Source organism: Rattus norvegicus, chromosome 9, assembly GCF_021556685.1.
Source record: "Rattus norvegicus strain SHRSP/BbbUtx chromosome 9, alternate assembly SHRSP_T2T, whole genome shotgun sequence".
NCBI lineage: Eukaryota > Metazoa > Chordata > Mammalia > Rodentia > Muridae > Rattus > Rattus norvegicus.
In genome coordinates, this window is record NC_141542.1 from 77075787 (window position 1) to 77089115 (window position 13329).

The 13329-nt window shown below is 42.1% G+C and overlaps 2 protein-coding genes across 35 annotated transcripts in view; one reads left to right on the forward strand and one right to left on the reverse strand.

Annotated features, from left to right (window-relative positions):
• Abi2 (abl-interactor 2) overlaps window positions 1–13329 on the forward strand; it is a 169821-nt gene that overhangs the window by 80526 nt on the left and 75966 nt on the right. The gene's annotated exons all lie outside the window — the stretch shown is intronic.
• Window positions 1–13329, reverse strand: part of Raph1 (Ras association (RalGDS/AF-6) and pleckstrin homology domains 1) — an 82883-nt gene that overhangs the window by 225 nt on the left and 69329 nt on the right. For 4 of the 27 annotated variants that reach the window (XM_087566703.1, XM_087566700.1, XM_087566698.1 and 1 more), the window contains 2 exons: window positions 10532–10674; window positions 66–202 (listed from right to left, as the gene is read on the reverse strand). In XM_087566703.1, the coding sequence (XP_087422829.1) occupies window positions 68–202; window positions 10532–10674 (278 nt within the window). In that variant the 3' untranslated portion in view covers window positions 66–67. 27 annotated transcript variants of the gene reach the window in all.

Below are 13329 nucleotides of genomic sequence, written 5' to 3' on the forward strand. Positions count from 1 at the left end.
AACATGTAACTTGTTTGGGATATTCTGACACACAAACTTTAAACCCAGATTCTTTAAAAATTTACTTTTATTTAAGTGTATGTATGCCACACATGGTCAGGTGCCTTTGGAGGCCAGAAGAGGGCATTGGATCCTTTGGAGCTGGAGTTACAGGTGGTTTTGAGTTGCCCGACGAGGGTGCTGGGAACTGAACTCTGGTCCTCTGGAAGAGCAGAAAGCATTCTTAACAGCTGAGTCATCTCTCCCACCCTTCAAAACCAGGCTCTTAATAGTGCTCATCCAAAACACTTGAAATCTTTGTGTTTAAATGGAATTTATGTAAATTTTTTTATTAAGTATTGGGATAGATGACAAAATAATGTAACTGGAAAAACAAATTTACTCTGTTTATATGACCACTGTCCTAAGCCATTACAATAGTTTATGACACGTGGCAAGTGTAACTCAGACAATAACTTAATCCAGCAGTAGAACAAAAACATCAGTAGTACTGAGTGAATATATCTCTCTCATATATATATATATATATATATTTGTATGTATATATATAGCTTTGCACAATCAGGGAGCAAGGCACATAATGAAATGAGTACATTTATGCAGAAGAAAATAATAGCAACAAGGCTGAAAGAAAACCACAACTTCATCCTTATCAAGCTGTGCATAATCCTCTGAATAATGTCCTCTTTCAGGTACATGCTTTAAAAAAGTATATTTCTACATTATATCTATTTATGACAAAATTCTCACAGCTAGAAGTCAGAGTGAGCCTTGACTCCATTTTTCTTTAAAAGAAACAGAAGAGGACAACCCCAGTTAAAGATACTGTGCAATTCTCTTTGAAAACAGTAAACAGTATTTTTACAACACTTAGCACACGCTAATCATTTATTTTACCTATGCATCTCAGGAAGAAGAGTTCACTAGTGGCTGACAGTAAAACTAAGCAGTCATTTGACACATTCCAGTTAATGCTTATTTTCTAGGAGGGACTATTTACAAATACAGGAAGAACTAGGAGGTGGAATTAGGAAAAACTGCAGATTTTGGTATTAACTTGTAACAAATTTAATGGCTAGTTTTTTAAAAAAAAATGTATCCCTTGTATCTCCTGCTGCAACCACGTCTTCCTAAGAAGTTGATTATTATTATTATTATTTTTTTTTATTTAAAAGGAAGTTGATTCTTAATCCCTTGCTTGAAATTCACAGCTCATGAACAACATGTTCCCAATTTGGCCAGATATTAAGTGTGACTAGTGTTGACTTGAGCCACTTTTCTAAACCACTTTTTCATCTTTTAGTGGAATACTCATGTAGGTGGGTGAAAAACCTCTTCTAAGAGTCACCCCCTCCCCATTTCTGCCCAAACTTCAAAAATACTTACCTTCCTTCTCTTTCATTAGCACCTCAAAAGTTTATGTGTGGTTTATGTTGTTTTTAAATGCTATTCTCTAAAGAGTTCAAGGCACTGGGGATACCAGCAGGTAGCTTTCATGGTTTACTTCAGAGAAAACCCATTAGAGCCCCTGTCCCCCTCCCATACATTGTATACATAGGAAGTATGTTATTTCATTAAATTCACTAGATTTTAGGTTTCTTTTACATATAGTCCTCCTAAGGGCACTGAGCACTTGTAATTTTTGATGCTAGAGTTTTAAAGGTGTAACATATTTTCATTGCATTTTAAAAGGACCTTCTTAAAAGATGGTGGGATATTCAGTTTTGTTCTCGCATTTCCCTTGGGTAAACTTGGAGGTTATATATTACAGATAAAGCAAAGTAGAAATTAAAAAGTAATTAATATTCCAAAAGGTATTTTTAATTTGAAAGGGATTTTTTTAATAAAGAAAGGTATTTTTACCTATTTTATTAGAAATTGTCACCTAACCATAGAGGACCATTATTTTAATTAGTAAGCTAGCGTAGAATCTGGGATTACATCAGTTATAATGCTGTTTCTGATTTCTGAAGATACATGGAAATATTTGCATGAATTTTTTTACTTGATTAAACACTGCCTTGTGTTTGTAACATAAAATTGGTTTTGAATAGCAAAGGTGACAATATGTTCAGTTCAAAGTCTGATGAACAAATCCAGGTTCTGAAACCTCTGTTAATCTGAATTTTGGAATTGTTACCCTGTGACCTCTCAATCCTGTTTAGACAAATTCAACATTATTTATAACATCAAAGTAACACAAAAGGAACCCAAAACAGTTCTTAGCCCTTTGCAAGATATGCCATCCATGGGGTAGGAGCACCTTAATTTTGAAGGACTTAAAAAAAAACCCACAGTCATCTTTATTAGTTTTAATTATCTGATGAAAATGTCTTTTTGATAATCTGTAAGATACAGCCATCTTTCTCAGGTTAAAAAGTTCAGATATTGAAAAAAATCTAGTTATCTGTGAGTGGACATCTTAAAAATTAATTTTCTCCCCTTCAAATGAGCATGTAAATCTCCTGGGAGTAAAAGCCAAGGTGGTGAGATTCACGTAGACGAGCGTTCTAACAGCTGTGAGCTGGAGTGTGGTTTTCTGCTGCCCTTCAGAGTTGGTGCCAAAGCTTCAGCACTAGAGACTCTTGAGATTACTTATATAGTAAAAATTAAGGTTGTCAAAAAGCTAGTCACCAGTTCTGAAAAGCACCTGTTCTGCCCTCAGGGGAAGGTCCTTCACCCTATTCACTAGTCAGTCCAGGCAGCCTCTGGGTGCCTTTCACTGGCCTAAAAAGCCATGTAAGCTGGAGCTGCCAAGCAAAGGGCAGTGAGAGAAGGCACAGAACCAGTGTTGTCTGGCAGTGGGTCTTGTCCATGAACAAACACATCAGAGACAGAGAAGCAACAAGACTACACCTCAGCACAACCTTCAAACACTCTAGGCAGCTAAAAACAAAGATTGGAATGTGTCACCTAAAAAAAAAAAAAAAAAGATTGCGATGTATCACCTTTTTTAAAAAAAAATTAACAGCTATTATCTTTGAGAAATATAAAGAAACTGGGTGCTGTCATGCGAGTTAGAAATGGGTAGTTACTGCTCTCTCATTTTTTTGGCATTACTGGTTTTCAAAGTTATCTGCCCTCCCATGACAATAAAACAGAAGTCATAGCTCAGGATGTCTTAAGAATTCCCATGAAATCCACACTGGAAAAAAAGAGAAGGCTATTGATTTAGGGCTTAATATAGACCGGAAGTACATATTTTTCCACTCAAGGAAATCTTAAATTGTTTCATCTGGTTTAATTTAAAAAGAAAAAAGTAATACTGGGGATAACCGGATCCACTCTCTTGAACGTAGAGCCACAGGTTGATAAGCACAGGGAAGCAGCACTTCTCCCAGCCTCAGTGGGGCTTGGCCTCTGTACTCAGATTGACTGCATTTGTTGTGTTTGTTGAAACTAACAATTCAGTATGTTAAAGGTCATTTCATCATAGGAATATCAAGCATAAATACTTGGTGAACAATTTGAAAGATTCAATAAATTTCCTTAAGTTGGGTTTTAAAAAATACAATGACTTAAATGGTCTTTTTCCTTCCTAATGTGTGACGGCACTGAACAGTGGCTGCAGATGTGACAAGGGTGCCACTCGCACGTCTTTATGACGAAGTAGTACAAATACTATGCTCTCTAGTGAGTCTTGGCCCAGATCCATTGCAGCCGCTTTCTCTTTGAGGGACAGGACCAAAAGATTGCATTTGGCACTGGTTATTTTTTTAGTAGGCAGCCTTTCTTTACAAGACATGTTCACTTGTAATTGGTGGGATGGCCAGTTTTTATCCTCTTAAAATAGCTAGCTCTAAGGTCACTCTAAGTTGATGAGCACACACTTCTCATACCAAAAGCACACAGAATAGGAGCAGTGCAGCCAAGGTTTGCCTAGCTGCCTTTGCATAGCCAGTGTGTCACTTACTGTCACTGGACTGTGACACTGCTCCATCAGAACATCTGGTCACTTATAAAAATCTCTACACTTGAGCTGTGAATAGCAAACAAAGGTCTTAGCAGCTCCACTAGCTATGGATGAAATTATGGAAACTTTTTGTTCATGACAATCCCATTCCCAGATGGATTCTTTGCATTGTAACTTCATCAAAGATATCTGTACAGGGGCCAGTTTAGTTTTTTCTTTCTTTCTCATAGAACAATTTGTAAAGGAGGCATTGCAGCAGGCGACTGTCTTTATAATAATGAACCAAACTGGGCACAGGGTATATATTTCATACTCAGACTATTCATGTATTCAAATGTCTATGAATGCACACACTATATATGAAGATGATTGTGACCCGAAGACATAACTGAACAGTACATTACAATGTGTACTGGACATTCACAATAAAGCAAGAATCATAAAGCCAAGTTGATGAAGCTTTGCAAGACAGTACTGAAGGTAGCCCAGATCATAACATTAAATATTCCTTGTGCTGTGGACACAAAGCTTACCTGTGAAGACATCTTAGATGTGGCTGGGGTCATGGCAGTACTGCAACTAGAACGGCCATGACTTTCCCATTTACAACCACTCCCTTTCCTGCACTGTTTACCCATTCTGTATAATAGTTTCCCTGATGTAAAGTGCCCCTTTACATGTAGTATTTAAGTGTCAGTCAAGCAGTTCTAAATCCAGTGAACTGGGAAAAACTGGGAGAAATAAAGAAAAAAGCCCTATCAGTACACCAAACATTCTGATGATACACTCTAGCTGAGAAACTGCCCATCTCCTATAACACATGCACAGATAGGTGGCACGTGGATAGACACAGGAAATACCTTCTAGTATTTGGTCCAATCCATACACCAGACAAGTTTTAAGTGACAACATATCCCCTCCTATGTCTTCTTCCACCCAAAATATACAAAACTCCATATTTGGATTAGGAGGCAGAAGGAATAAATAGAATCAGTTCTCTGTATATATACACATAGATGTATACATATGTATATACACACTGTCTGTATAGCTGTGTGTACATCCATGTACACACATGCAGCACATATACACACAAACCCACACACACAGCTGGACACTACCTGAATAACATATCAGGAGGCTCTGAACACCTGGATTCACAGATGATCAGATGAACTGATTGTAGAACTGATTATAGATAGCATGAAAATGTCTTGTGGCTACCAGTCTCTTGAGAGCTTAGTATTCTGGTCTCTTTTAGGAGGGGCGGGAGGGGGTCCTCTTCGCAATGTTGCATAGCCTGAAATATGACTACCTCCAAAGCCAGCTTTCTGCTGGTCAGACAGCAGTTCTGGTGGTGGTGGGGGTAGTGCCATGTCGTCCATTGTGGCTGTGGGTTCTGCTCTAGACATACGTGAGGAGGAGAGGGAGCCATGCCGTGTGATAGACTTGCGCTGCAGTGTCCTGTTGAGATCAGCTAGGAATCCAGGCTGGACGCTAAGGCTGGATTTAGGAGAAGTGGGCACTTGTGGCACAACTGTGGTCATCGCTGGCTGTTCAGAGATGTCAGCTTGAGTGAGACGGGTACTATCATTGCGTTTGGGCCGGGTAGGTGGAGGGGCCTTCTTCACTGATGTTTTAGACCATAGCTGTGGCTGAGGATTAACAACTGCCACTTTTGGGGAGGTGTTCCCGGAGAAGACAGCTGGAATCTCGATAGGGGGTAGAGGAAGCTCTATTTCAGGAGGAGGGGGTGGAAAGTCAGAATCAGATGGTGGAGATGGAAATTCCACCACGGCGTCCTTTCCACGCCCACTTAGAACAGAGGGTTTTGCCGACAAAATCCCTTGCTGATGGATTCCAGGGAGGTTGACTCCAGAAAGGTGTAGTTTCCCAGGTTTGGGGGGTGCTGCAGGAGGTGGTGGGGTCTCCTTGCTGGGAGACCCTGATTCTGCTGGCGGTGCAAACTTGCTGACTAGACTGTCTACCGAGGGTCGCTTGGGCTCAGGGTGCTCTGCACAACTGCCGGACTTAATGCTGGAGTTGCGCTGCGGGGTTGGGGGTGGTTTCTTCCCCCCAGGGCTGGACATCTTACTTGTCTTTTTGCCTGGAGATCCACCTTTGTCAGGGGTAGGTGAAGCCATAGGTGACACTGGTGGTGGTGGTGGTGGTGGAGGTGGTGGTGGTGGTGGTGGTGGTGGGACTGGGGCTGGAGGAGGTGGTGGAGGAAATACCAGGCTGCTTTCAGGAGGGGGAGGAGGGAAATCTGGAGAAGGGGCAGGGATTGAACTGGGCTGCCATTTGGGTTTTGCTTTTACTGCAGGAGGGGACTGTGGGGTGACACTTGCTGGGAGAGGTTTTAGGGGCTGAGAGTCCACAGGAGGAGGAGTGGGAGGGGGTGGAAACTGACTGGCCATCTGCTTCACAACTGAGGGCACAGGGGACAGTGGAGAGGGGGGTGGCTTCACCCCAAAGCTCTGCTGCTTGGGTAGTGTTGGTGGGGGATGTGGGGTAGGCTGGACAGGGGGAGTGGGTGGAATGTGAGAAACAGGGAATACTGGCTGTTTCTTTGTTGGGGGCACTGGAGGTGCAGGGGTAGGTGGTACAGCTTGTGCTACTACTGGTGACACCATCTTTGTGCTGGCTGAAGGAGGAATGGTCACCAGAGGTTTAGGGGGTGCTTGAGGTGGCACAGTTGCAGGGATGAGAGGAGCTGCTGGGGGTGTAGGAGGGGCTGCCTGAGGAAGATGCTGAACCTGATGAATCTTCAGGGGTGGAGGTTGGGGGCTGAACTGTGGTAGGGATGGGGCACATGGCACTGGCTTTAACTGGGCCATGGCTGAGCCGGGGGTTGGGGGTGGGGGAGGAGGAGGGGGTGGAGGAATAACTCCATTGGGGGGCACCACAATTTGAGCCTTGGACTGTGAAGCCAAAGGAAGAGGCTGCATCGCTGATGGTGCTGGAGACTTAAACAGGGTCCCTGAATGCTGAGCTGCATTCTGCAGCCTGGTGATTGTGCTGTACTTGACAAACATGGTGGCTGCTGAGCCTGAAGATGGTGCAGACTGGCTGGGGAGAGGAGGAGGAGGTGGTGGTGGTGGAGGTGGAGGAGGAGGAGGTGGTGGTGGAGGAGGAGGCAGAGGCGGTGAAGGTTGTGAGGCAGTATAGGGAGTGATGATCTTAGTTTGAGGGGACAGGGGGGGCATAAGTGAAGTGTAGGACCGATTCATAGACTCCATTCTGGCCTAAAAGGAGTATAAAAAGGGAGCGGGAGGGAGAGAAACAACAACAGTTACAGAGGTAAGCTTTAGCTCCATGAAACTAAACAGCAAGGAATTTAGGACATGCATAGAGAGGATGCAGCAGCTGGTGATTATAAAGATGGACAATGTCAGGAAGGGTTAAAATCTGATTTCCTGATTAACAGGGACAAAGAGAATTTGCCCCACCCTGCAATATTCTCCTATGCTGTACTGACTGACCATCTAGGGATGAGTTCCTGTGGTGACAGGGTGTGTGATTTGTGCCCTGGCTATGGAACTTTGGCAAACCCTGCCCTATGCCTCCTGTGCTCAAGAGTTCACCTTCTGTCCATTACTGCATCCACATCAAGCTGATAACGTCCTAGGCTCAGGATGCTGGTGGAGGGCTTCCTGAGGAGTGAGGACGGCTTTTTGGTTCTAGTGAGCTGACATGTGAGAATAGGAGGATGCTCAGCAGGCGTGCACAGTCACACAGCAGTGAATGAGCTGGACACACACACACGTGCTCGTGGGAAACACTTGCATCCACATGCACAGAAGTCCAGCAGTGCAGGTAAGGGGTGTACTCTTTACATTTGTTTTACTGGAAAATACATAAAGAAATGCTTTGTAAACATTACAGCAAGAGATAAAACAGCACACAGAAGCAGTCAGAGGAATAAGAGGGGACTGTAAAGCTAAAGGGAATGATCAGGAAGCAGGAGCCAGGGCTTGCAGTGAGCTGTCCATCGCTCCACCTGGGGAGTACTTGGCATTGCTGAAATGTCTACACCTGGCCTGAGCCAACCATGCATAAAATTTGTGGCTCAAGGACTTCTGAAATAGGAAAGGAAAGGCTTCTGACTTAGTAACTTTGGGGACACCTTTTGAACAACTGAAGAAGTGAGGTAACCCATCTGTTTTCAATTACGAATGATACCTAATTAGCACTAAGGATATTTAAGTTAGTGAACTACAGTTCATTCATAGATCTGAATTCTTATGCCTGTCAGGATGCTCACATGTTTCTCTAAAATTATACATTAAAATAAAAGCATTAGTTTGTAAGATTTGGTTATAGGAGTCACCCAGGTTAATGTGTTTTCAGAGAACAGCCCCTGACCTTAACTTGACCCTGTCTTGGCTGCTTCAGGGATGCAGACCTTAGCTGTGTTGGCCTTCTCATGTGGCACCTGAGACTGAGGTAACAGAAGAAATACACAGAGGGATCAAGACTCAGACAAACTGACATTATGCATAGCAGGGTTCAATCTTTCTGAAACTACAATGACAGACTTTGCTTCCTAATCACAGAGCAATCAGGTCTTCACTTTTGTTGAATTTTATAGAATGTGGTAAATGTAAATAGGCAGTTTTATAATTTAAAATGAATATGGTTCTCAGTATTAATAACTGTCAGGTAAAGTTTTTTTGTTTGTTTTTGGCAGTAGTGGGAAATCTAACCAGGAATCTTGTGTGTGCTAGACAGGTATTCTACCACTGGGCTACATCCCCGGCCAAAGCAAAGATTTTTTTTCCCAAACATTTACATGCCTAGAGTATTAGTTCCATCTAAACTGATTGATGAGGAACTGGGATTTGTGACACAGACATTGAAAGACAGCCAGGAAACTAAGTATGATGGACTATGTCAAAACATAAAAAAGACTGGGGTGCAGGTCTGTGGCAGAGTGTTTGTCTAGCATTTGCAAAGTCCTAGATTCAATCCTTAGTACTTGGGGGAAGATTTTAAGGTAGAAGAAAGAATTATTAAAAGTTTTTGATAAAGGAGTTTACCTGTATTTAAAAATTTTACGTCATTAACAGAAATTACTGTTGTTTGTTTGTTTGCCGAGACAGGGTTTCTCTGTATAGCTCTGGCTGTCTTGGAACTCGAGTACTCTATAGACCAGGTTGGGCTTGAGCCCACACAGATCCTCTTGCCTCTAAGCCAGCAGTGCTGGGACTAAAGCTGTGAGCCATCACGCCCAGCTTAAAAGCAATTGTTGACTACTTATTCCATACCTCCTACACGCTCATGCCAGTTAACCAACCATATATGCAAATTATGGATTAATTTATTTTAAGGAAAAATTTGTGAATGTGCTTGTATTCGTGACTCAGATCAAAAGAACAAAAAAGTCAAGTGATGACCATAAAAAGCAAAATGGTCTAACCAGGGGTGCCACTCCACTGGTTCCTCAAGGACGGAATGCAGCCTTTCTCACAGAAGTGGGGACTCCATTGAGGACACAGCCTTTCCTACAGGAGTTCTGAGGCACTCCTATTTGAGGACTACTATGTCTTTCAACTGAACTTAAAAAGAAGCCTGTAGGGTCACTCTCAAGTCTTAGCAGAGAAGTTTTTTTGCGCAGGAAGACAGTGGTTAATGCATAAATGCACAACAGGACAGCAGTGCAGAGAGTAAGGGACCGAGGAGTGCTTAGCCACCATGGGACATCTATATATCACTCCCTATCCTCAAGGCTCAGGGACCACTGTCGAAGAGAGAGAAGAAAATGTTTCCACTGGAGAGGACTCAAGTGAAATTGTTTCTTCAGGGCATGACAAATCCATTACATTAATGAACTCAACTCTGCCTGCACAAAAGCAAGCATGTTATTAGCATATAGAGTGGAAGGGTTCCATGAGCCTCTATTCCTAAGTGAAGAGCAATTGACAGCTGATAGCTTCTGGAATAGGGAGAGTCAGTTTTCTCTAATGATGTGGCTCCTGGTAGGTGGACCATGTTCCAGTGGATAGCCATCTATGTATATATCAATAGTACAAATTGGACTGACTTGGTGGATTATTAAAAGGAAAAGATAAAGCACATGAAATTGGGAGGAGTCAGGGGAATATGGTCAAATTACACTGTATTGTCTGAAATTATAATATATAAAAAAGAAAAATTATTCTCTCAACATTAGAGTCCATAATAATGATGATCATTCTAAATGTTACTGAATATCATGCAAGATTTAGGAGTCCAAAATTTGAAGAACATTTGAGAAAAACGATACTTAGACTCATCCTTAAGACAAGGAACGAATCTGAATTAATTAAAAAAAGAATTGTAAGCAACTTCTCTGGAACTTTAGGGCAATGGCACTACATGGTGTTGCTGCAGTAAACTGGTTACAATTGAAAGGGGGCTAGTTAAAAGAGTATAAATAACTGACATTAAAAATTAAGATCTTAGGTCACTCACTAGTCACTAAAGGCAACATTAAAATAGTAACCCCATTATAATTAAGACTGAAGATCTAAGAAAGAAGAGTGAAATAGTGCCAAATCAGACTCTAATAAAGGAATAAAGCATACGGTTAAACACTGGACAACACAGATTTGTATGTGAAGTAAAACCAGTGATTACCTTGCTGGACTCTTCCAACTGAGTGCCTCGCTTCCAGGCTTCCGAGAAGATAGAGCTCACAGTACTTTGGGAGCGGATGTGTCCGGAGGGCAGGGTGTCAGACACTCCACTGTCAGACTGATTAGAGTGATTGGACTGAGACTCTGTTTAAAATATTTAAAGAATCAAATCAAAGTCAGTGAATATATTCTAGTAGAAAAACCTTACTTAGAAATTGACTCTAATCTTTTTAATATTCCATATTTCACAATGAGAGACTGGTACAAGTGATTAGCACCCTGAAAGCCTGTCTTGGATAAAAGTCTACTCTGAACAAATCAAAAACAACAAAAAGAAGTGCTGGCTCACTGCACTGGTCAGGGACCAGCACTAGTGTGAGTCACTGTTCACGGTGCTGATTCCTTGGCTAAGCTCCTTGCATCAGGTTTCTCCACAGTGAAGTCACTGCTTTCTCAACCTTACCTATACCTTTCCTAAGTATATCACTATGTATCCCCGTTTAAGAGGAGCAAAGTGTCCCCATCAAAATTCCAACTCAATTCTTCATAGAGTTAGAAAGAGCAATTTGCAAATTCATTTGAAATAACAAAAAACCTAGGGTAGTGAAAACTATTCTCAACAATAAAAGAACTTCTAGGGGAATCACCATCCCTGACTTCAAGCAGTATTACAGAGCCACAGTGAAAAAACTGTATAGTATTGGTTCAGAGACAGGCAGATAGATCAGTGGAATAGAATTAAAGACCCAGAAATGAACCCACACATCTATGGTCACTTGATCTTTGACAAAGGAGCCAAAAAAAAATAGCATTTTCTACAAATGGTGCTGGTTCAACTGGAGGTCAGCATGTAGAAGAATGCAAATTGATCCATTCTTATCACCCTGTACAAAGCTCAAGTCCAAGTGGATCAAGGACCTCCACATCAAACCAGATACACTCAAACTAACAGAAGAAAGAGTGGGGAAGAGCCTCGAACACATGGGCACTGGGGAAAATTTCCTGAACAGAACACTAATGGCTTATGCTCTAAAATCAAGGATCGACAAATGGGACCTCATAAAATTGCAAAGCTTCTGTAAGGCAAAGGGTACTGTCATTAGGACAAAATGGCAACCAACAGACTGGGAAAAGATCTCTAGCAATCCTACATCCAATAGAGAGCTAATATCCAATATATACAAAGAACTCAAGGAGTTAGACTCTAGAGAATCAAGTAACCCTATTTAAAAAAATGGGGTACAGAGCTAAACAAAGAATTCTCAGCTGAGGAATATTGAATGGCTGAGAAGCACCTAAAGAAATGTTCAACATCCTTAGTCATCAGGGAAATGCAAATCTAAACAAATGAGATTTCACCTCACACCAGTAAAAATGGCCAAGATCAAAAATTCAAGTGACAGCAGATGCTGGCGAGGATGTGGAGAAAGAGGAACACTCCTCCATTGTTGTTGGGATTGCAACTGGTACAACCACTCTGGAAATCAGTCTGGAGGTTCCTCAGAAAATTGGACATAGTACTACCTGGGGACCCAGCTATACCTCTCCTGGGCATATACCCAAAAGATGCTCCAATATACAACAAAGACACATGCTCCACTATATTCACAGCAGCCTTATTTATAATAGCCATAAGCTGGAAAGAACCAGATGTTCTTCAACAGAGTAATGGATACAGAAGTTGTGGTACATCTACATACACAATGGAGTACTACTCAGCTATTAAAAACAATGACTTCATGAAATTCATATGCAAATGGATGGAACTAGAAAATATCATCCTGAGTAAGGTAACCCAGTAACAAAAAAACAAAAAAACAAAAAAACCAAAAAACTCACACACGATATGCACTCATTGGTAAGTGGATATTAGCCCAAAAGCTCGGATTATATTCAAGATACAATCCACAGATCATATGAAGCCCAAGAAGAAGGATGACCAAAGTGTGGATGCTTCAGTCCTTCTTAAAAGAGGAAACAAAAATATTCATAGGAGGAGATATGGAGACAAAGTTTGGAGTAGAGACTGAAGGAATGGCCATTCAGAGCCTGCCCTACTGGGGGATCCAGCCCCTAAACCTAGACAATATTGTTGATGCCAAGAAGTGCATGCTAACAAGAGCCTGATATAGCTGTTTCCTGAGAGCATGGCAAACACAGAGGTGAATGCTTGCAGCCAACCATTGAACTGAGAATAGGGTCTCCATTGGAGGAGTTAGCAAAAGGATTGAAGGAGCTGAAGGGGTTTGCAGCCCCATAAGAATACCAACCAATCAGAGCTCCCAGAGACTAAACCACCACCCAAAGAGTACACATGGACAGACCCGTGGCTCCTGCTGCACGTGTAGCAGAGGAAGGTCTTGTTGGGCACCAATGGGAGAAGAAGCCCTTGGTCCTGCCAAGGCTGGAACCCCCAGTGTAGGGAAATATCAGGGTGGGGAGGCAGGAAGGGGTGGGGTGGGGGAACACCCCCATAGAAGTAGGGGGAGGGGATAGGGGATTTATGAACGGGAAACTGGGAAAGGGGATAACATTTAAAATGTAAACAAAAAAATTCCAATAAAAAATAAAAGAGGAGCAAAGTGTGTACAGAAATCATTTTGAAATATTTTGTGGGACTGGAGAGAGATCTCAGTTTCAGTTGGGAGTGTGTACTTGTCTTGTAGGGAGGACTTGGACTTCGAGCCAGTATACAGTTGTAAGCTGCCTGATGTGTGTGCAGGGGCCCAATGTCGTCTTCTGGCCTCTATGCACACTTGCATGGCACACACAATCCATGTAAACACACACATACACATA